Source organism: Macrosteles quadrilineatus, unplaced genomic scaffold, assembly GCF_028750875.1.
Source record: "Macrosteles quadrilineatus isolate MER2022 unplaced genomic scaffold, UCM_ALF_1.0 Scaffold_2__2_contigs__length_208266976, whole genome shotgun sequence".
NCBI lineage: Eukaryota > Metazoa > Arthropoda > Insecta > Hemiptera > Cicadellidae > Macrosteles > Macrosteles quadrilineatus.
This window is the reverse complement of record NW_026542595.1, coordinates 66,231,259-66,256,885: the sequence shown is the minus strand read 5'-3', so window position 1 is coordinate 66,256,885 and position 25,627 is coordinate 66,231,259. Positions and strand designations below refer to the sequence as shown.

The 25,627-nt window shown below is 32.9% G+C and overlaps 1 protein-coding gene across 3 annotated transcripts; it reads left to right on the top strand.

The window, feature by feature from the left end:
- Positions 1–390: 390 nt before the first annotated feature.
- LOC128986344 (branched-chain-amino-acid aminotransferase, cytosolic-like) lies at positions 391–25,627 on the top strand. Of its 3 annotated transcripts, XM_054406672.1 has the most exons (8): positions 391–615; positions 5,015–5,095; positions 9,091–9,303; positions 10,388–10,618; positions 19,512–19,703; positions 20,395–20,509; positions 22,244–22,398; positions 23,715–25,627. In XM_054406672.1, the coding sequence occupies exons 1-8, from the start codon at positions 565–567 to the stop codon at positions 23,907–23,909; spliced, it is 1,233 nt and encodes a 410-aa protein (XP_054262647.1). In that variant the 5' UTR covers positions 391–564; the 3' UTR covers positions 23,910–25,627. The 3 variants fall into 3 exon arrangements, with proteins under 3 accessions (XP_054262647.1, XP_054262648.1, XP_054262649.1); XM_054406673.1 differs by lacking the exon at positions 5,015–5,095; XM_054406674.1 differs by lacking the exons at positions 391–615; positions 5,015–5,095 and adding an exon at positions 6,194–6,251.

Sequence of the window (25,627 nt, the reverse complement as noted above, 5' to 3'; positions counted from 1 at the left end):
TCAGTCACTATCACCGTGTTAAATTCCCTTATATCTGTAGTTTTGTTGTTCTTTACTTGTATATTCTCGTTTGTTATTGTACATATTTACACCATTATTTCATACAATCAGATATCGTCATTGGCTTTACCATTGAATATTTAAAAATAGCAAGTTACACAGATAAAAAGTAAAAACAATATTTTGTTGCTTGAGCTACGCGGGAGATACTGTACTCCGTACGTCATCATTTCTCCATGCGTGTTGGTTACCACCAAACAGCCAAACAGCTGATTGCGTCGTCTGCTTTGACCTTGTTAGTGATTGGTTCTCTTCTTTGACCAATGAATAAACTTTGCAGATATTTGAATTGAAAAAGAGGGATAAAATTACTTGAGAGAAGTCATTTGAGTTAGTTGTTTTAAAGTAGTTTACAAATGTGGCTGAACTGTATTTGTTAATAATTCAAACTTGTTGTGTTATTTGTGAGAACTACTAGAATCTCAGTGTGTTAAACGTTATCAGTTAGTGAAAAATTAATTGTTTAATTTTGTTTAGTGAATTTAATGGACAAAGTCTTTTAAAATGGTGAAAGGAAGAGTTTCTTTATCAAGACTTCTTAAAAAATCACTAGAAGTAAGTTTAACATGTTTTCTAGTCTATATAATTAAGCTTTAATCAATGCAAAACTATATTGGGTTACATGACTATGAAATGTGTGCACAACTAAACAATATTATGTGATAACTATTTAAAAATTCATCAATGACATATTTAGTAATTTTGTGAACGAGACTTCAATTTGATTTGTGTGAGAAAAGCTTTATATTATTAATTAGGTTTCACAATATGCCTCTTTAATCTCATTCTAACGAAAGGGTTTTTTTTCTCGAGAACATCTTTAATTCTACTTTGATGTCTAGTCTTTCTTTTGATTGTAAAATCTGTTTTAGTAAAAAAAGCGGTTTAAAATTAGCTAGGTCCAAAAAATGTATTGAGCTTTTTTTGGGGTTAGATATTATTCTACTGCTACTCGTAAACCTTGTTATAAATATTTGTTTCTAAATAAGATAGGTATACCATACATTGTAATACGTTTATTGTGTTCTGAAAACAACATCCTTTTTCATTATACACATAATGTGTTTTGTTTGTTTAATAAGTTACCGTACATTACAATCATGAAAATCCCTGTATGCAGTAACAAATTATCAAGTCATTAAGTGTTAGTTTTAACAGTGCAAGGATGATAATCCTTCACCTTTTCATAGGAAATTTGCTGGTGAGACTGCACAGACAATATATAATTTTAAATACAACGAGCAAGCGCATCATCAATGCATGATGAAGGAGGTGTTTTGTAGAATTAAAATGGATAAAAGCTAATATATGTGAGCTTCAATTCTGTTACTTATAATAATCTAATAATCAATCTCTTGATAATGTTCTGAATGTTTAATCAATAAAACCAAAAGGCCAAAGTCAACGTTCTAACATAATTCCATTAAAGCTATTAATTCATGATTTAACTAGTTGCTTTTTTTCTTACTTGTGAGGAAATGTGCAACTTAAAAGTTTCTTGTCATCACTAACTATGTTAAAAACAAGTAATTCTTATTTATCAGAGTTGAACCAACTAGCGTTTCTTCTTATTGTTCAAAATTTGTCGCCAAACTTAATTTGGAGTATGAATAAATAAAGGCTAACATTTTAATGACATTGAGTTGCTATTATTAAGAATTTTGAAGTATACCTGTCTCGCCATAATTTATTATCATTGTGTAACTAATATGACTTGACAAATACATGTTTATCCATAATTTACAAGTTATAGTGACACATACATCAGTCGTCAACATGCAAAACAGATCATGATTTTTGTTCATTGTCATCAGCATTCAATGTTAATTTCCTGTTTTTATCAGCTATGATGCTACTGTTCCGTAGGAATCGTTAATGATGTAATTCTAATTTACATATAGATGACACCATCACTAAATCTTGCCTATCCTAGGTCATTATCCATTTTTGCCTAATCTAGGTCAGCTTTTGCTTAAATTTTCTTTTTAATTGAAATTTTTTTATCTAGATGTGGTCAAAAATGTTATTAAGCAATTGAACTACCCAGATCAGGTATATGATTAGTTTTATCACTCTGAAGATAAATACTAGTACTACTGACAGTATAGTAACATAGTTAAATATGATTCTGCGAGAGATAACATTCGGGGTGGCCCAGCCCCAGAGATCAATCTAGGGCTGCTTCTGTTTCTTTGCTTTCTTAATGATAAGAATAAATCACTTCAAGCACCACCATCCTCAGCGTTATGACTATGCTGATGAGGCCAGATTGAAAATATTGGATCGTTTGTAAGAAAATATAGAAATTTCAACTCTAATAGAGCTTGGCAGTTTAGATTAGTATTAACATTGAATTTAGTAAACTCAATTTGTAAAGTTAGGACAAAGCAGATTAGGAATACTGTCAGGAGAAAATAAACATATCAGCAACCTGACACATACTTTCTACCATTAGCTTGTCAATAACCCTTACCCTTAGTAGTCCTAACTTGTAAGTGGTGGGAGTAGCTATGATGTTATATGAGGAAAATCACAAATGTAGCAATAACTTTTATAACCATAATTTTTACAGAAATGGCAGTTATACCATTTTATTTACAGCCAAAAGGGCCATAACATACCAATGTTAAGTCAAAATCGTTTAAGCCGTTTTTCTGAAAGTCCTATTTTCCCCGTATATATGGCAAAAAAAAAAAATCACAATGAAAAATCCAAATTAAAAAAATATAAACTCCTGAAGATAGCATGGATAAACTCACATACCAAATTTCATCAAAATTAGACCACAGGCGACTAGGGTATGTGGCTCTGTACCCTTACGATCATCCTAGTTACGGTTCTGCATATTGGGAACAAACTTTGCATGTAGTGTACGACATATACAGACGTTAACTTGAGATAATGTAAACAGTGGTTCAAATTCAATCTCACTTAAATAATACCATAGTCTGTCTGTGTAGTTTACTATAGAAAATTTAAAACGAAGATTGTGGTTACTTTAAATAGATGAAGCTGAGAAACTCTAGTTAGCATAAATACGTGAAAGTTTTACTGTTCTTATCAATTTGTACCTATCTGAAGTTACCACATATTATAAATTAGGTTTGATGAATAAAATAATACTGTTTTGTGTTTAGATTAAATAAATTTTGCTTAACTAATCAAACAGTTAACTCTGAGAGCAAAACAAAGTTTATCTGCCTTAGAGTCTTAATCTTTAACCTTAAACCGATAGCAACTTACTGACCCTCTTACTAAGCTTATAACTTCCTACACATGTCTTTAAAATCCACTAAGTTCTATGATATTGCAATTTTTGTCATAGGTAGCATAGCATGCACGGGCCTGTTTTACAGCACTATTACAGTATCTTGTCAGTAGCTCAACTTAACAAAGTTGTTTTTCATACTGAAACTGGATGAACTTTAACATGGCTACCTGTGTCTGTTGTATTATAACTCTAACCATTATTTTACCAACTACACAATATTTTGTTTCCCACACAATAGTATCTTTATCCATGGGAAAGGAAAGATTTTTTTGAGAGAGAGATCAAGGGGGAAGGGAAACTGCTTGATAATGAACTCATCTGTGGCTTATCATTCAGCAAGTGCAAGTACATTTGTCTGAGTTAGAGCTGATAGTTTAATTTGGTAACTGTATTTATTTACTAATAAATCATAAAAAATCAATTCCGGATACAAAATATATACATGGACACAAGTAGGTCTAATAATCAATATACCTACTTAAACAAAACGGGTTTTCTCTTTAACATTCCTTTTTAAGCTGTCCTAAACCAATTCTTTTATTTAGGCGTCATTGTAATGTTTGTTATCTAGTAACGTGATAAACTGTAACTAAAAACATATTTTTCTTTAGGGCTTCGCACCCGTAGCATAAAATTTTTATTAGAGTTTGCTTTCAAAGATTCAGTGATGCTGACCAACTTTTTTTAGTATGGTTTAAATATGTGAACGATTTGACCCGTGCGCAAATTTCACATTTTAATAGGGTTAAAATTTTATCTTCAGGGCATGACAAAATAATGCACTACCGTTCCTTTTTACTTATCAAACATGACTTTATAGCTGAAAAATTAAAATCTAAGAGAAAGTTATGATGTAAGAATTAATATAGGCCTAATATGAATTTTTGTTTGACACAACTAGGTCTATTATACAGGGTGTCTTGCAATCATAAGAACAAACTTTGTCACGTTATAATGCATATCAAAAGAAACAAAAAATGTAATATAATATGTGTCCTATCTCATTCCGTTTTCGGTCTATCTATCTGTATGTGATTCTTACAAAAACATTCATAACTACTTAACTGTTTGAGCTACGAGTTAAAATTCAGTAAAAATTGTAATCTTATTGTAATCTTGATTGATTGAATTTTTGTGCAGAACATGAATATAAACTCTTAAACCGTTTAAAAATGGCGGCTTTTAAAAATATTTCATGCCAAATTCCACAAAAACCAATATTAATTTTACTAAATATTTGTAAGACATGTGAAATTTAGTAAATTTTATGCAGATTACAAACATCTCCAACAATGGCTTAGTTTGGACAAATAATTGAGGAATATGCCAACCGTTCCTGACGTATGCTGATGCTGATTACTCCTGACTCTACTGGTCCCTCTCTACTCTCTCCAAAAGCGCCAATATGACTTGAAGCAGCATTTAAATCATTTTTGTTCTCTTCACCTTTAGACCAGTATTATTGAAAGTGCCGGATGAAAGGATGCCAGATCAGTAGAGTTTTACAGTAACAACTATATTTATCAATTACAGTAAAGATTTAAGATTCTGATTTTAATTAAATATGTCAGTTGTGACGTCCTCCTCCCTTTGTTAAAATTTCAATTTGGTATAGGATATTTTAAGTGTTGTATTTTGTATTAAATATACACATTATGAAATAACACTTTTTAATTGTTAAAGGGTTGTTGTGGAAAAACTAATGTGAACTTCCTTCCTCCAAGACGGCTCTCTCATCTTAAGCCTGCAATTGAAAACCCTATTGTAAGTTTACTATATATAATTCACCATGATTAATATAGGTGTTGGTAGGATTTAATTTAAAGAGTAGCGCCATTGACTATTGGGGTAGTGCACAAACTGATAAATTTACCTCAAAATAAGATAGAAAAAGTATGTCTACATAAACACATTCAAGATTCTTCACACACAAGACATGGAGTAGACTCCAATACATGTTTCAGATTTTACAATATAATTAGAGAAGACCCAGTGACCAAAGTTAGTGGTTGTTATTAATTTACTCTGATGTTTTATTTGAAAATGTTTGAAATATTACCCAAGCCTTGGACCTATGTTGGACAGGACTCTAACAGATCAGATTGCATGACTGAAGCTTTATTTTATAAAATATAGAGGAGAAAAGAATGCTAAGCTATGGATAATAATTATATATAAAATGTGTAAATTTAAACAGTAAATAGTTTTAGGAACTAAGTCTTTCATGGTCAGTCTACTAACACTTCAAACTTGGTCTCCACATAGGGTCCGACTGTGTCAAAGACTTAAACTTATAACTGAATTCTGACATTTCGATGGCACTACTACAGACCGAATAGTCCTTAAAAGCTCAATAGCATCATTGGAGTGCTCCAATGATGGCAATGAAGCCAAAACGTCAGCGTTTAGTTATAAGTTTAGTTCTGTGACAAGGTCCGACTTTGAAGACCACATGTTTGTAATGTTATTAATAGTTTATCGACTGAATAATAACTTTTATTCCTCAAAATAGCTACAAAGACTTTTAGTAAATCTCTTTGACATTCTATGCCAAAGTCGGCGCTTACAATTAAACTACTCAATTACAAATAACTTTTGAGGTAATGCATTACTTATCATTTAAACGGGCCAATGTCTGTGTGTGTGCTGGGTTGCCAAAAAAAAGGAATGTTGACAGATTTTACCAAAATTTGGAGAGTGAATGGAATTTAACTACTTTGATTACTTAGATTAAGTTGTTATGATACTTTACACAGCAATCACATGACTTTCAATGCTAACCTTTATGCGGTTTTCAATTCGTAATTAGCAATAACAAGATACATTAAGATAGAGAAATGTTCTGATACTCACTGAGTTTAGAAGAACTTCCGCAGTTGTTTAAAAAGTTTAGAAGATGAGCAACAGATCTACAGGGCCAGTATGTATAATCTATTAGTAAAAAATACACCGCATATAAAATTACATTAAGTTCCAGTATTGGACATGACATATATATGTATACAACATTTGAAAATCAAAACCCCATATTACAGTATTGCAGTCTTTGAATGATTTAAATGGAAATGGATATGAATCAATAATAGTAGTACCGTACCAATATGTATGGTTACTCGTCAGTGTTATTTAAGGGTAAAAACTACATTTACAATTTGAAAAATCACATTTAGTAATCATGGAAAATAAATATAAAACCATTATCTCATCTGTTTAAAAGGGGTTATGTTATTTTTTGACTATAAGTATTTTTCCTAATGTTAAGGTAGATTTGTGCAGTTGCTATATTTGGTTAGGGAAAATCGGGTCGGCCTCTCCTCCCCGCAGGATAAACAAGATACAAGAACTTTATTTATATTAAAATAGGTACATAATGTGGTACATATAGTGTCTCCTAACTCGTCAATTAATCCTAAACCTAAACATAAACATAATTTAACCATGTTTTGCCTCCTGGATTGTAAAGAGTAATAGTAATAATAATAGGCTAAATGCCTTATTTACGTCTTCAATCCTAGTAGTCTTTTTATGATTACTATAGTTTCGGAGCTAACAGCTCCATTGTCAAATCTTCTTGTCTTGTTAAACAGTAATTTAACAAGACAAGAAGATTTGACAATGGAGCTGTTAGCTCCGAAACTAGTAATCATAAAAAGACTACTAGGATTGAAGGCGTAAATAAGGTATTTAGCCTATTATTATTACTATAATTTAACTTTTTCACCTTATAACATTCTAACATTCTGTAATTAGTAAATTAAATTCATCTTTAGTCACTAGCCAAGATTCATCCATTGTGAACAAACAGAGCTTAATTAAAAATTGCTTCAACTTCTTTTTAGATAAATTAAGAGGAAAATTTTGAAATTGATTTGGTAGATGGTTCCGAAGTCTTGGAGCAAAAAAAAGACTTGCCAATGCTTGTTGCCTTATGCCATGCCTACTGATATGGATGTTACTTTTTACCTCTAGTGTCATATGAGTGAAATTGTTCACTTTGTTTTAAAGATATTAGCTTTGAAATATAGTAAAACTCGGTAAATGACTATGTAAGAATCTCAAGAGTTTTTAAAGTTTCCTCACAAGATTCCCCAAAGCTCAGTCCCGCCATCCACCACAAAGCTTTCTGTTTGAGGGACTAGAAGTTTATCTATGTTTGTTTTGGTAGTGTATCCCCATATTTCACACAGTACAACAATTGGAATAAAAAAATTAGTAGTAGATTGTTTTCAAAGTTTTAATAGAACATACTTTACCAAATCTTCTGAATATAAAAACTGCCCTTGATAATTTTGTACTAAGGTAATTTATATGAGACATGGACAAAACATGGACAAAAACACAGCCATGCACAATGGATCCGAAGTCGGTACTGTCTCAAGAGAATCGGGACAAGTGGCAACCCTGATTCCGTGTTGTCCAGATTATTGCAATTTCACATGAAATGAAATAGTTTTACTGTGAAAAAAGACAGTGTATTCACTTTAATAAGTTAGCTCTTTTACAGGATCAGCACCTTTTAAATAAAAAAGCATGAGGTATTCTGGATTAAAAAAATATATCAGTTGCTAGATGCTGCATAAACACCAAAAATATGGCTTACCATTAGATTAAGCGAAGACCGTATTAAAGGGGTCTTGGCTAATGAAAGTTTACCGGAATCGAACCTATTCGGTTAACATGTTTGTTTGTAATGTTTAAATTAAACTTAACAGATGAGCTATATCATATCACTCAAGAAAGTCTATGTCATGACCCTGACATTGGCATGGTTTAATTCAATTTAACTGAGGCTTAAAAATATTCATTCAACATGCTCCTAATGAATGAAAGATTCAACATATAATGGCCAGTGTTTCTACTTGTGTGGATTCACAATTCAGCTTGAGAATGAAGAATATATTGACTAAAAAAAAAACTCTGAAAAAATGTGTGGTCTAAATGAGTATTTTCTCTCCCTAAAATGATGACTTGGATTGGGTTGCAGAAAACCCCTTACAAAACTAATTTAATGAAATACTTAAGCTTTAAGGGTTAGATACTATGTTTTCTATGAGGATAAATTCCATTGGCTGACATTTCTTTTCGGACTCTAGTAAAATCCTCTAGTTTATTAATTAAATATAAATAAATGTCCTTTGCATGGTTGTATCAACTTTGATGACAAACCAGTTGTTATTTTTTATAATTAGGTCAATGCTAAATACAAGCACTGACAGATAAACAACCTACTGCTTCAATAATTGGGTTTGTTTTTATTGATTAAGGCTTTAACGTATTTTTCCATACATTATGTAAGTGGTTCAAAAATACAATGTTATACAATGTCTGGGCAAAAGAGATTAGTCAAAATATCTAATTTTGAGTCAACGTTTCAGTTAAAATAAATAATATAGGAAAACTAGTTAAGATAAAATAATTCACAAGAACAAATAAAAAAATTAAGAAAATGAAAATACAGTTATTAAAACAAAACAGAGATTTTATTTGAACTCTTTCTTAAAAAAAAATTTAACATTTTTTATGTACATAGAGATTGTAAACGTTGATTCCCTTTTTTGTTTTACTTCATTAGAATAGTTTTTTTAGGAAGAAATTACGTACAATAATAATGAGTAAGATTGTGTTATGTTACAAAGATGACCTCGATTGTCTGTTTGTAGCTGGGAAAATATGAAGTGTCATGCAGATAAACGTTATTTAACATGATATTGTTCCAAACCAGTTTCTTAAAGTAAGAATAATGTAGCTTTCTCTTTCAGCAAAGTTCTGACATCTCTGTGAGGTTATGTCCGCCAGACAGATTGCAACAGAAACCAGAAGTCTCGTCACTTCAGTTTGGGAAGTTCTTCACAGACCACATGCTGAAGATCGAGTACCACAAGAGTGCTGGTGGTTGGCAGCAACCTTGCATCACACCTCTCGAGTACCTCTCACTACATCCTGCGGCTAAAGTGCTGCATTACGCTGTTGAGGTAGGCTACATATTGAATAGACAAGGGAAAAATAAACCTCCCTGGTTTTTAACTAGTTATTTACAATTAGAGGATTGTTACATATGAACTATGGCTTCCTCAGTGAACAACACCTAAAACTACAAACTTGGTCCTCAAGGTCAGAAGGCCAAGTTTTATGTGTTAGAGGATTGTTGTAGAAATATCTATAGCTTACCATAACTGGGAGGTAGAACGGAGCTGGTCTAGTGCTGAGAGCGTAAGACATCTGTACTAGAGAACAGGTTCAAATTTTTCCAATCACTAATTGTTTTAAGCTATGACTCGATGAATCGAGAGCCCATCTTATGCTGTTGGTCCATTTGTTTTAAAACGCGAAATGGGAAGCATATCTACATTTAGAGCATATTTTAATGAATCTTCACTTAACGAGGGGTCTGGAAGGTATGGAATACTCCCCATCAAAAAGGGGGAAGTGAAAATCACACATTTCTACGTTTTTTTAATGAATTTTCCGATTATTTGCGTGTAAATAGTCAATTCGCTACATAAATAAAATTACATTGCAATATTTTTTGTTTCATTTCCCGGTTAGGTTTTGGGTTGTAATTTTGCTTGTGAACAATAGAATGTTTGTCTTCATCTGCTGTTCTGTTGTCATAATGCAGTCAGTGGGCTTGTGAGGAGTGCTCATTTAGCGAGAGATTTATTTGTATGATTGCTGTGCAGCTTGAATGAATGCAACTTGAAACATGAACTTGTCCCTGGATATGAGTAAAAGTGTTCCAACTAATGCAGGAAGACCTCATAGATCAGCAGAACTTCGTTCCAACTGCCAAACTTCATCATAAAATTGTCCTCATGTGTCTTCTTCTTTACAGCAACTGAACAATAAATTAATAAAAACCTCCAATTGTTCAATATAAACAACACAAGCTGTACAGTCTCTTCAAACACATAATAAATAATAAAAAAAATACTATTACCAAAGTATAGATCCTGTCTATGCTGTACGGATACCAGCTTAGAATGATTTTAGTAGTGATGTTATAAAAGTATCATTTGTATTTACTGAGTTCACCCTACATACATTTTGTGTTCCCAGTTATTTGAAGGCATGAAGGCGTATCGAGGAGTAGATGGCCAGATAAGAATATTCCGCCCAGAGCTGAACATGCAGAGGATGAACCTGTCGGCTCTGCGGGCTGGACTGCCACAGTTCGATAGTGAACAGATGATCCGATGTATCTGTCGACTCATCAACATAGACCAGGAGTGGGTCCCTCACTCTGAAGCTGCTAGTCTCTACATTCGACCAACACTCATTGGAACAGAGGTATGTGTCTCGCTTAAATGAGCCAAAAAAAGGGTCGATGGTGGAATATTATTATTAAGGAGGGACAATCACAAAAGACATTTTGGGATGGATGATTTTTTTACTTTAGAATCAAATTTTTCTGTTTTTTATAAAACATAATTTATTAAAGATTTGTTGTATAGCATTTTTCAAGTTTCAATAAGTTAATAGAAATATTTCTATACCTATATGACAAACAGAACATAATTTTAGTGCATAAAATGCCTCACAAATCAATTTATTTTACTATTTGCACACCTTGTCTACAATAATTGTTTTTTCGGATTCTAGGAAAATACATGATGAAAAATTAATGTGATGTCAGCGATACACACATATTAATGATAATATCTGGAGAAGGTTGATGATAGACCGGGCCAGAGGTCACGAGGTCTCAGTTTAAAGTGATATAGAAAGGTTGTGAAAAAGTATTATCTTGCAGTTTTTCAGGATGATTGTGGTGACCTTAGTATATTTACGTCGCAGATATCGTCTTCTACTTACATCTATTTTGAAAATTTTTTTAACATAAAATATGTATTGTGGGAAATAAAAAAATGGCTCAGTATACTAGGCATTAATTTGAGCCATATTTTATATACTTATTCTGACACATGTGCTGTTCTCAATGAATATGTCAATAAAGATTATTGTCTATCACTAAAATACCGGTTCTTGATATTTTACAAGAGCTGTCTGTAAGGTTTAAAAAAATCTGTAAATATTTAAGTGTTTCAATAAAAATATCCCTGTGACATGGATTGCACCGTTTATTTTTTATATTGCAGATATAGATTTGGTAGATAGCAAACTGTGTTTTTGATAAACATCCTAAAGGGTAAAAGCCAAAGGTGTCAAGTCCAGCAATGGTGGTGGGGTTTGGGCAAACTTATAAATACAAAACACCTTCTTTTTCTTTGAGGTTGCTATTCATAAAAAGGTTTAGTACCATCATTGACTTTGGAAAGTAAACACATTTAAAACATTCCTTAAGATATATTTCAAGGCAGTTTATGGTATGTGTTTGTTTTCTCAACCCTATTTCTAATAAAATATGAAGAAAAACCCCTCCCTCAATATCAAGAAAAGATTTATCAGTAATTTTCTTATGAGATAAATTTCTTTTAATTTTTGATATTCAACCAATCGTTTTTTTCTATTGAATAATATGGTGATACAAATTAGAATTATTGTTATTTACATCCAAGATATATGGGACTTTTAAAAGGTAACTAAAAAACATGACTATGTGGAAACACTAACATTGTAGTCGAGTATTGCTTTCTTCTCAGACTATGCAACCAACGTTCTAGTCTTTTCCATTACACACATCCACTTATGACGTTACATTTAGGGTTTTGAAACCATTAAACGCAGATGACCGTACCCGTGGGGTTATCCGAATATCTCAAGAAAACAGTCCCACTTTTGACAACAGTCGTTTGTGTTTAATTGTTACATAATATTCATCATCTAATCAGCTGATTTTGATTTGATTTATCCTCTCTTGGGTTTATTGCGTTTGTTATTCTTGTGGCCTTCGCTGCACATTCTGTGTAATCTTTTAAGTTTTTTTTGCGACTGGTGACATACTATCCTTGACTCTATGAAGTGAATTGGAAATCATAAGTGAGGGGGAAATGCTACTGATCTTTGTGATCTATTTTCTTGGGATTTTAGTTGATTGTTGAGGAGTGTGAACATCTATGGGGTTAAAAAATTAAAACATATTGATTATATTTTAATAGATAAATATTTTAAACGTTGAAGTAACATACTCAAAACAATCACCCATCTTTGGTGTAAATGGATTTTGGTACGCCTGAATGCATAGAAGGTTAAAATATATAAATTATGACTCTATAGTGACATTTGGAAAAGTAAACAGTTTTGTTCCAAACTACACATACAATAATCATATATTTAGAGTGCAAGAGGGACTTTGTTCACTGAAGAACTTAAGTAAGCAATATTAAAATAATTCACAATTCTATATACTTAACACAATAAGGGTTTTCTTTGTAACAGCCCTTTTTTAGGCGTCCTACTTAACCAAGTTTTATGATTGAGGTGTAATTTTAGAGCAGGCCCACTTTTATAAACGGGAAGACTGGGCATATGCCCAGGGGAGCCAGAGGTTGGGGATCCACCGTCCGCCCGCACTAGGAATAAAGGGGCGCTGCTTTTGGGTTTGCCCAGGGCTCCACTGACCCTTAACACGGCCCTGTTTTAGAGCTTATAGCCTAGAGGAGGTAACTAATTGTAACTAAATATACAGTATCAGCAATCTGATATTGCATACTTTCTATATTTATTTTTAATTAATTAACTAAATTAATTTTACAAAGCATACTTTCTACCATTAGCTGGTTAACAATTAACCTTCATCATAGGTAAGCAGTTGGGGTGGGATTAACTATGATATTTTATGGGGGAAATCACAAAAGTTGCAATAGCTTTTCAATCATAGTTTTTACAGCTATAGAGATTGTACCTTTTTGTTTAGAACCTTTAGGACTATGACATATTAAATTTTAACCAAAATCAGTCAAGCCTTTTGTTAAATTGATTTATTTTTCGAGTTATTTCGGTTATTTTATCTGGTTTTTAAGGAAAATTACATAAATTACAATAGAACTAACTTTTTAACCGTAGTTTTTATAGCATTGGGTAAACTGTTTTGTTTAGAGTTAAAAGGACTATGACATACAATTTTTTATCAAAATTGTTTGGGCCATTTTTGTAAAAATCCATTGATAATTAGATTTAAAAAAATGAAAAAAAATCTGGAAGATACTATAAGTTAGTACCCACATACCAAATAAGTTAGTACCCACATACCAAATTTCATCAAAATTGAACCAAAAGTGTGGTTTGTGGCTCTGTGCACCTTGTACACTTTCAAACATACATAGGCCTACACACACACCAGACATATAGGTACCTACTATGTATAGGAGGAGAAAACTTGATATGCCTTGGAAACCACTTTTGAAGCCTATAAAATTGTGCAACTTGTGCATGGGGCTCCCTCATTAATTTAAAAAGTTGAATCCATTAAACAATTAAAATAGAATCCAAACAGCAAAATATGTTTTATATACTGAAACTGTATGTTATAAAATTAAGCTGGGTATCCGCTCTTTTATATTTTTGAAATAAAAGAATTGAACATATTACTTTATTTTTATCCACTTTGTTTCTATAACAAAAAAATAATAAACTGTAATTAAAAAAAAGGTAAACTGGTTTGGTTGGTCATACCTTTACACAACTTCCCTCCTTTCAACCAAATCAATCATATTTTATCTCAAGTCCTTAACCTTTTGCTAACAGATGTTTTAGTTAGTCTTTTTGAATAGGATTGGCATATTTCCAAGATGTGTCAATAATTTTATTACTGTAGTCTTTGATACACATTTTCTTTATAGATAATAGGGTATCAACATTTTGATAAGTCAGCGCAAAAATACCCTTTTCTAGATTGCTAAGGTTCTTTGCACAACATTTCAAACTGGTATGATCTGGATTAGCTTCACCAATTTTATATCTAAGGGCAAACTTTGACTTTTTTCATACCATAAAGAACAAGTGTATGTAGATCAAGTTGCTTTCTGCCGAAGACGATTGAACCCCGAAATTATCAGGCCACAACAGTTTTAATATAATATTTACTATCTTGGTGTATGCAAAGTTGCAGATTTGTAAAAAGATATTGGCGTACTTCACAAAAAATGGGACAAGAACCACTTTTTATTATGTAAATATTCTAATCAGTCAAAATAATGGAAATTTTTCATTAGAATACAGTGGGAATAATGTGTAATAAAATCCATTGGTGATTGGCAGGAGTTGAACTTATAACCTTGGGTCTGAAGCACTTTACCGCTTGGCCACCAATAACAGCACTGCTTGTGTATAGTAATAATAGCATGTAGTTCAGTACTCTTGATTATCCATCTCCGGACCTTCTGTCTTATTTGACCCTCCATAGAAAATCGATTAATAAAATTGCACAATGTTTTTGCGATGTTTGTCTATACACTGTAGCCGTAGTGGGTGGATCAAGACATCTTCTTTTGAACTCATGTCTGTAATCAGAAGATCAATAGGCCCTGGGCAAGTGCACTTGACTGTATACCACCCCTCATGTCTTCGTCGCAGTATGAACAGAAACCTAATGGTTTTAACGAAAGACAACTTTTAGTGCAGTAGTACAATAAAGCATCTCAAATAACCAACCTATATTGGCTTGGCATGGTAGGATAATCTAGATGATAAAATAAAAGAGAAATACCTGCAGACTAAGCGAATTTCCATTTTCCTGGCAGGATTTCTACTAAAATATCCCCTTAAAATCGTCAGAATCGTTTTTATTGAAATATTGATAGCTTAATATGAAATAAATAAAATGACAAAATTTGATTGATATATCTATAAACAAGCAAACTACAACAGTTTATCTATTCTCCATAAGAATAACATAGGAATTTTAAATTTAAATTTTTTTTAATTATCTCCGTAGCCGTTAGGCATACAACAATGCTCCAATATACAAAATTATTTATTTTTTTAAGCTCTAAAAAATTTTTTGAAAGGAAATTGTGAAATTTTGTGTTTTTAGGGTAAAAAATGGGAAAAACCAGTTTTTACCCCGTAAAACCCCCATAAACCCCTGTTCCCATAGTCCGATCATGCTGGTTCGCAAACTCTAAATAAATAAATAAAAAAAAATAAATATTTATATATATGAATTTGAACGGAGGGTGTTTTTGGCCTCTGGGGACCTCAAAACGAAAAAGGAAATAGGTCCTGGGTCTAGGTCTTACCATGAGACCTACGGTAATAGCTTATTCCCTATAAGGGAAATTCGCTAATATTCCCTATAGGGGAAATTCGCTGAAAAGGAAACATCCACTGAAATTTATCCAGTTTTTCAGCCGCCAAACCTATTTAAGTGTTTAAGTTTGTTTAAATTTGAAGTTGATCAACCAAAAGGTACTGATGAGAAAAATGTACTTGATGATAGGCAAACATCAACAAATGAAACTAAAGAACATATGTCAAATGAAATGGAAGAGATTGAACATGACGAGCCATATATGATTGATGGGGATAATAATGGAGATGATCATCAGAACAATGATATTAACTTGAAAGTAAGAAAATCTGAAAGAAAAACAAAAGGTGTTCCTCCTAACAGACTATCATTAATAGCTCAAGGAAATGTGATTGAACCAAAATCTTGGAAACAATTGGAGAAATTGTCTGAACCTGAGAAAAAACAATGGGTTGTAGCAGCTCAAGAAGAAATGGAAGCCTTATTAAAAAATGATACATGGGAACTTGTAGATTTACCTCCACAGAAAACAGCAGTTGGATGTAAATGGATATTTAAAGCAAAGTATGGAGATGACGGTATGGTTGAGCGCTATAAGGCACGTTTAGTAGCCAAAGGTTACTCACAGAAATATGGAGAAGACTATGATGAAATATTTGCTCCTGTTGTTAACTCAACAACAGTAAGAATTTTACTAACCATAGCAGCGACAAAAGATCTGACTGTGCATCATTTTGATGTAAAAACAGCCTTTTTAAATGGAAAGTTAGAAGAAGAAATATATATGCAACAGGCCGAAGGTTTTGTGAAATCTGATAATGAAGATAACGTTTATAAATTGAAGAAATCAATTTATGGGCTAAAACAAGCAGCTCGGGCCTGGAATGAAACACTGAATACAACAATGATGAGCATGGGATTTGAAAAAAGCAATTCTGACCCTTGTTTATATACGAGTAATACTGATGGAAATTATACATATGTAGTGGTTCATGTTGATGACATTTTGTGTGTTGGATCAATTGAAAATGTCAAGAAAACATTTCAAAAACTGACACAATGCTTTGAAATGAAAGACTTAGGAGTTGTTCACAACTACTTAGGAGTTGAAATTGATAAGATGGATGGAGACTTTTACATTCACCAAAGAAGAAAAATAAATAAAGTCATAATTGAACATGGACTGGAAAACAGTAAACCAGCAAGAACACCAATGGAAGTTGGATTTATCAACTCAACAGCTATGTCACCAGATCTGCCAGATAACAAAATGTACAGGAAGGCAATAGGATCACTTCTTTATCTTGCAGTGACATCAAGACCGGATATTTTGTCAGCTGTTGGAATTCTAGCTAGAAGAGTTGAAAAACCCACCCAAAGTGATTGGAATGCTGTAAAGCGAATAATAAGATATCTGAAAAGTACCATTGACAAGAAATTAAAATTAGGGGTGGAAAAAGAATTGAAATTGTCATGCTATGTAGATGCTGATTGGGGGGGTGATTTAGCAGATAGAAAATCAATCAGCGGAATGATATACAAGTTAGGAAACAGCACTATAAACTGGATTAGCAAAAAACAGACCAATGTCACTCTTTCTTCAACAGAAGCTGAATTCATGGCCGCAAGCATAGCCACTCAAGAAGTAGTGTGGTTAAGACTATTGTTGAAAGATATGGGCTTCCCCCAAGAAAATCCTACAGTAATATTTGAAGACAATCAGAGCTGTATCAAGTTTATTGAAAATGAAAAGATAAGTGCTAGAATAAAACATTTAGATATTCGAAAACATTACGTCCGAGAAATGATAAGTAAGAACGAAGTATTTCTGGAATACTGTCCAAGTGAAAATAATCAAGCGGACCTTTTAACAAAGCCACTTCTAGGGCAAGTGTTTAAAAGATCACTCTTTTACCTAGGACTTTACTAGGCATGATGTTGAGAGGGTGTGTTGGAGTTACAACATCATCCAATTTACTTATTACCTGTTTTATAAAATCATATGTTATATATCTAGTTTTGTTATGATAAAAAAGTAAATAAAAGTTATTATTGTGTGAGTGTTATTAAAGAATAGTTGATTCAATTTTAACAGATTATGAGACTTAATTAAGTGAGGAATATGGAAAGAAATATTAGTAATCACATTGAACTTTTGAACAGAAATAATTATGACACATGAAAAATGCAGATGGAAGCAATTTTAGTTAAAAATGATTTGCTTGGGTATGTGTTAGGAACCATTAAAAGGCCTCTAGAAGAAGGTGAAAGAATGACTGCTTGGCTAATCACTGATGCAAAGGCAAAGGCAGATATAATCCTCTCTATCAGCCCAAGCGAATTAAAGCAAGTGAAAGGATGTAACACTTCAGCAGAGATATGGGAAAAATTAAAAGGCATTTATGATTCCAGTGGACCAGCAAGGAAAGCCTTTTTGTTGAAGAAGCTAATTTTGGAAAAACTGACACCTGATTATGATGTCAGAGATTACATGAATATGTTTTTTGATGTAGTGGACAAATTAAAAGGAATGGAAATCGATATTAATGAGGATCTTTTGACAATTATTCTTTTGTATTCCCTGTCAGATGAATTTGAAAACTTTAGAATTGCTATTGAAACTAGAGATGCACTGCCTTCTCCTGAAACTTTAAAAATAAAAATTGTAGAAGAGTGGGAAGCGAGAAAAGAACATGGTAAGAAAGAGAGTAGTGAAGCCCTGCTAGGAAAATTTCAAAACAAAGTTAGATTTCAACCAGGAAGATTTTCAAAAGACTTTTATAGAAATAGAACGGAATCAGTTGATTTTCCGTTTCGATGCTTTATTTGTAAAGCGATCGGGCATAAAGCAAAATTTTGTCCCAAAGCAAATAAAGATCAACAAAACGTAGCGATTGCTAAACTAGAAGAAGTAGGACTTAATTCTTCTGTACAAGATGACAGTTATTTTGGAAACTTGTCAATGAAAGATATACAGTGGTGTTTGGACAGTGGATGCACTTCACATATGACTCATGTGAACAGTAAATTTACCAAGTACAAGCCTGCAAATGGAAGAAGTATATCTCTTGCCAACAATTCATCAACTGATGCAAGAGGGGTTGGAACAGTTAATATGACCATTTTAAATGGGAGTACAAATCTAAGCGTTAATTTGTATGACACTTTGTATGTACCAGAACTTCGAACAAACCTGATGTCTGTAGCTAAAATTACTGACCATGGGTATCAAGTTTTGTTTAAAAAAGATGCTGCTTTGATAATAGATCAGAATGGACAGACAAAGATCCATGCGAATAGGTTAAATGGACTTTATTACGTACAAGAGAGTAGTGAAGAAATGAATATAAGCTGTGAAAAATCAAGTCTATTGTCTTGGCACCAACATTTTGGACACTTGAACTTTAGAGACTTGAAAAGAATAATCAATTTAAATATGGTTAAAGGTATTAAAGTGAACACAAAAGAGCTTATTCCACAATGTGAGGTGTGTATTCAAGGAAAATTTACAAAAAGACCCTTTCCTAAAAGTGAAAGAACATCTGAAGTGTTGGACATTATTCACTCTGACATCTGTGGACCAATGAAAACTGAGTCACACGGAAAATCTCAATGATCAGAGAGGTCATATGTAGCCGACAAATTATGTTTTATGCCATGCTAAACCAGGCAGAAAGTGCAGGTGCTTTTCACTTAAGATCATCCAAGTACAAATAGGGACATTTAATGGGGTTGCTTCAACAGGCCTGCTACGGTGTACAGTGATACAACATGGAAACAGCAACGGCCCTCGATCTTCCGCATATATATATGAGTAACAGGAAATATTGGATCACCGAAGATCGCAAGGTTAAGACTCACTTGTATTTCCATTTCAGTTTCTAAAAAAAGCCCAGCACTCAATTTCTGGGAAACCTGTTGGCCAACAACGTACACCTCTGTTTATGCACTTGTTTCGAATAACCTGGTGTTTGAATTTAACATGTTTTGTCAGTCTTTCAGCTTTATTTATAACAGATCGTGTGATTGCAGCCGTCGCTGGGTGTTGCTATGCCTGAGTCTGCACTGCTCTACACCATCCTGTGTCCTGTCGGTTCATACTTCAGTGGACCGAGTTTCAAGCCTGTCTCTCTGCTGGCAGACCCTCGCTTCGTGAGGGCGTGGCCAGGCGGTTGTGGAGACAGAAAGGTCGGCTCCAACTATGGACCTACCATCCACATACAGGTACTTAGCTATTTTGAGGAAAATTATCTGAGGGCCAAAACTATATCAAATTTGAACGAATAGTGTTTTTGGCCTCTGGGGACATCAAAATGAAAAATTTTATGGGTACGGGTCTAGGTCTTACTAATCTACCTAAGGTAATAGCTACTGATCCCTAAAGGGAAATTCGATAAAATAACAAAAGATATCAGGAAATCTTTGTTGTAAAAGAGCACAAAATGATTGGTAAAATTAAATAAGAACAAAACTAAAAGGGACTTAAAACTTAAAATCTTCTCAGGAACAGGCCAGAGTAGAGGAAAATGCACCTTTTATTTTTCTGTTATAACGACTCGATAAGAGTAATTTACAGATGGAGAATCTAAACAAGCGTTAGAAAAATACAGAACCTCTTAATCAACTAATGAAAAAAAATGATGATTGAAGTATATATGAATCTGAGAACTATGAGAACGAATCTGGAAAACCAGCTATAGGTATCCTCCTAAAACTACAAATTATTGACTATATCTTAGAGTTGGAAATTATGTTAAACCTGAAATATTTGGTTTGAAAAAAAACTCTCTTTACAATGGTATACTGAATTATGTGAGACGAAGCAATAGAAAGTTAATTTATCAGTGTCTCAGCTATAATATTGTTCACTATCATAAATATTAGCTATATATTTAAAACATGGAATACTGTTTAGAAAATGGCTGAATCCCAAGGATACAACCAAGTTCTCTGGCTGTATGGGGAGGAACATCAGATCACAGAAGTTGGCACAATGAATATTTTTATTCTTCATCTAGCCGAGAATGGAGGTAAAAATAATTTTAATGAAATAGTTAAGTTATTTTCATAACACGGTAGTAGTAGATATCTTATCCTGATTGAAATGGAGAAAATTACGTAGTATTAGGTCGTATCACGTCTATTTTACTCAAATAATGGTACAGTATTTACCTATGACCGTTTTTTTAACTAGCCTTTTCAATTCAGTTCTTAATTGAGAAGATTTACTTTACCACATTGTTTACTTACTTTATCGCATTTTTTTTTTACTTTACAGCACTGGTAACAGACCAATGAGGTTCAAGGGATGAGAGAAAAGAAGTAAAATTGTAATGCTTCGAAAGTCAACTTATCAGCTGTTAAGACCGATTTAATTATTTAATTTTAAGAGTGGTGCAATATCAGTGTTTGGTACAATGAGTTGTTTTGCATCAATATCAGAGGGAATGAGAAGTTATAAACGAAAACATAACCTCTCTCAGAAGTTATGAGTTCTAGTTATGTATCTTTACGTGATTGTTACGTAAACTACTATTATTTAACTATAGGGACACAGCTAAAAATATTGTACAGGCAGTATAACTATATTAGACATAATTCAAAATTGTGATGTGGAAAGCGAAAAGGGACCTCTTGTTGGCGATGCAAAATTTTTAGTACGGCCGATATAAGTAGTTAAGGTAAAAAATATCGAAATTCGGGTTTTTATCGATTGTTATTCCTCATTTATCATAGAACAGGACAGCTTCGGTTAAAATATCGAATTGAAGACGTAAAAGGTCGAAATAAATCATTTTGTTAGCCTCTGAACGGTCTTAGAAAAGGTACCTCTTGTTGCTCAATGTTATTTCGCCATAACGACAAGAGGTCCCATTTCTAATATTCACTTTATAAACAGACTTTAGTCCAAAAAATGAATTGTCCTGCATTCTAGAGGACATTTAGAGGACTACAACAAAGTTCAGTGTACGAAGAACAAAATATCTCAAAAATTTTGCGGTCCCATCAAGAGGTACCTATTCTTATCTTATGGAGAAATAACATAGGGCCGACAAGAGGTCCCTTTTCTGAAATGTGATTTTTACGACATGCTTCAATAAAACAATGATTTAAATTAAAACTACCGGGAGTTAAGGCAAAAATTGGTTTTGACTCCAAAGAGGACATTCTTTATGTGCCAGTAGTAATAATATAAACTAGTAATAAGCTCTTTTTTGATACCAAAATCGGTTCTTAAATAAAAAAAAAAAACGTTTTTATGCGTATTTGAAATTTTCAAAATGGGTTTTCTCAAAATGACCCTTTTCCATAACAAAATTTAAAAGTCCTATAACTTTAACTAAAAAAAAATCGTAGATGCATGGGATTTGCACCAAGTGATTCGGAATTTAATAAGGAATTTAAATATATATATACCGTAACTCAAAATCAAATATTCCCGACAAGAGGTCCATATTCACTTTCCACATCACAATTAATGATTAAGACTCCTGGACTATTTTGTTAAGACAAATAGGTTTTGGCTTACACTTTTCCGTGCAAAGACAACATAATCAAAGCTTTTTTGCAACACATTTAAAACGAACACAGCACAAAAATGGTACTAATACTCAAACAATTAGGTAGCACTATCATAATACTGAACAAGTCCGGCGCGGCGCAGGGTTAGTAGCAGACCATGTTTGAACTGAACTGGAGATGAACCAATGCAAGAATGTGTCTCTGCAATACTAACTGAAGAGTGCATCTCATGTTTGTTACAGAGAAGGTCCTGGTCACTCCAGAGCTAAATGGTCTGATACTCCCAGGTATCACGAGGCAGAGTATCCTGGACCTGGCTAGAGAGTGGGGGGATGTAAGGGTGGAGGAACGAGTCATCACCATGAGTGAACTGGTCAACTGGCACAACTCTCAACAAGTATGCTGACTAGCTTTTATAATGATAATTATACTTACCCTACACATAGTCGAACCTCATTAGTACACACTTCGCTAAAACAAATTCCTCCACAAGAAGAATTTTCTAAAATCCCCTTGAAACTTTCATAAAGGTCAATGTTCAAAACACCTCTGTACAACGTAGTAATTAGGTTAAAAACCTCTACCTATAAGAAAAATTTATTTGTGACATGGTCTAGGACTGATTGAGCTCTATACAAGGAATATCTTTGCACAAAACCTCTACAAGACGAATTCGGCCTCTATAAGACAAATTTCTCATTATCTTAACCTCTGTAGGTAGTTAGATCTGTTAGTACATAGTTTTTGAGGCCCCCACCCATCCCTATTCCTTTCTCAGTCATTGTCTCAGAGTGAGAAGAAACTTCTATCAGACGAATAACTGTAGTATTAAACCTCGATAAAACGCTGTTGTATCCCTAACGTTTTACCTTCCTCGTAGCAGCAAACCTACGTACTCGTTAAATTTAATGTTATTTAAATTGGGAATAAATATGTCTTATTTACGGAAATGTTTTAATAAAAATGTAATCAGACAAGTTGAAATTCGCTTAGTATGCAGGTTTCCTGCGGCGGGGGTATCTTAATATTTTCTGGGATTAAAATTTTTTTTTACTTTTTACCAGCCTACGTTGGTTTTAGCAAATTTCCCATATCGGGAATATTTGGTACAAACGTTGGTACGACTATGGAAAGGGGGGTTAATGGGGGGTTTTATGGGGTAAAAATTGATTTTTCCCATTTTTTACCTTAAAAACACAAAATTTCATATTTCTCTTCAAACCATTTTCTAGAGCTTAAAAAAATAAATAATTTTGTATATTGAAGCAATGTTGTATGTCCAAAGGTTACGGAGACAATTTAAAAAATTATAAATTTAAAATTCCCATTTTATTCTTATGGAGAATAAATAAACTGTTGTATTTTGCTTGTTTATGGATATATTTTAATCAAATTTGGCAATTTTGTTTATTTCATACTAAGCTATCAACATTTCAATAAAAAACACCCCTCAATATCTTCCCCGTAGCAGCAAACCTAAGTACTTACTAAAATTAATGTTATTTAAATAGGACATAAATCTGACAACTTTTAGGGAATATTTTAGTAGAAAACAAAGCCGGGTAAATGGAAATTCGCTTAGTCTGCAGGTTTGCTGCGGCGGGAGTATTTTTTATAGAGCTTCAGCTTTCATACCTTCATTGGATTAAAATGACAATAATGTAACTACTGTATTCTGTTTCTGATTGAACATGTATTATGATGATGTTTCAGTTGTTAGAAGTATTTGGTGCAGGCACAGCATGTGTAGTTTGCCCTGTAGGACTCATTCAATACCAGAACAACACCATTCACCTCCCCACGGCTGAGCAAAAGGATCCTTTTTTCCTACGATGTTTACGAACCATCCTGGACATTCAGTACGGTCGCATCCCACACGAATGGGCTAGGCCTATTGATCAGTACTGATACACATTTTGTATACTAAAATGATAAGAGTTGTATATATATTTTTAATACAGATCATTTAGAAACTTTTAAGTTAAAAAAATGTATAATTATTTAAGAGCAAAATGCATTAATTAAGCTAAGACTAAAAAGGTTCCTATTTTTAACTGAATCCACGCCATAAATATTTTCTCCTTCTATATAAGTATAAAAGAGTATGTTGGTTTGTTTGTATATTTTTTTTTTTTGCAGTGATAAACTCAGACACCGCTGGACCGATGGCTACGAAATTTGGTACATGTTGAATTTCATGGAGTAGGTTTACACCATTAATTTCGTGATAACTTTCAGGGCTTAACCCTGGGACTGTCCTAAAGGTACCCATGTCAGGGATTTAGAAAATTTTAGTTAGATTTGTTTACTAAAAAAAAAACATATGGAATAAAAAAAAAAATACTATTGGAGTAGTATTTATAATTGTCTTTATAATAATATTTATTAATGCAAATACACAAGAGATTTTCATTTAAAACACAAATATAGTACAATTGAAATTTTTAACTGTTTTTTACAGTAAATTTCAAGACTCACATTTTTCTCTTAAGTATTCTTGACCCGTTGCCAACTATAGCTCGGCCACTTAGAAAACGACCTGCGCGCTAATGGTAAACCAATGCTGGAGGAGGTTGTTTTCTAAGCGGCCGAACTATACTAGTTTAAATTGAAAGAACATAATGCGATATTTACGTTACCAACATATTTCTGTGACATGTAGTGTATTTACAATAATGCAGGTTACTTCTATGGAATATTTTTGGGGGGTTTTAACTAGTTAATTTAAACTAATTAGTTACACAAGCCAATTTCATTTTACCACTTCTACTTTTACATTGTTGCATATACCTAAGGTTGTAAAATGCAAATTGTGGTAGTTCATTATAATTATGCACACAACAATGTACGTATGAAAAGGCTTCATTACAAGTTTCATCCAAACTATGATAATTATTGGGCTAGTGTAACTTAGATTACAAGAAACATTATTTTTTTAATAATCCAAGTTAGCTAATTAGGTTCTAGTCCGGAACTGTTTTACACATTACTTCAGGCTAGTTCTAGATGGTTGCAGCATTATCAAATGGATAAAATCCATTGGTGATTGGCGGGACCTCGGGCTCCGAAGCCCCGCCCTCTACCACTAGAACAGCTCGCTCCCCAGTTAGTAAATACAAGTAAATAATCTATTAAAGAATTAAAGTTGGTTATTGAGTTTTGTATTGGTACTTAAAATAATCATGAAATCCATGTAAAATTAATGTCTTTTTTAGAACAGCTATTAGTGTAAGACTTAAGAAATTTGGTAAAAAATGCTGAATAACATGCAATTTCACATCAGCATATATATGAAAGCAGTTTCCTGGCTGCGGGTTGCATTTGAATATTATTAGCACATTTTACAGTAAAAAAATTATAAATGGAGAAAACTATTTTTAAATGTACTTAAAGAAAAGCTGCCCGAGTGAAAATGTGGTTCCATCTTAAATTAAAAAGTATGTGAAATGAATACTGACTCGGATAGAACAAAATCATGCAGTCTAATACATATTAAGCTTATATTTATTTTTTGTAAAATAAAATTTACTGATAAGAATACACTTTAATTGAAAAAGGTGAAAGTATTATGTATAGTTTTAATTTAGCCTTGAACTTGTTTGTCTAATCGTTTGTAAATTTGTAAA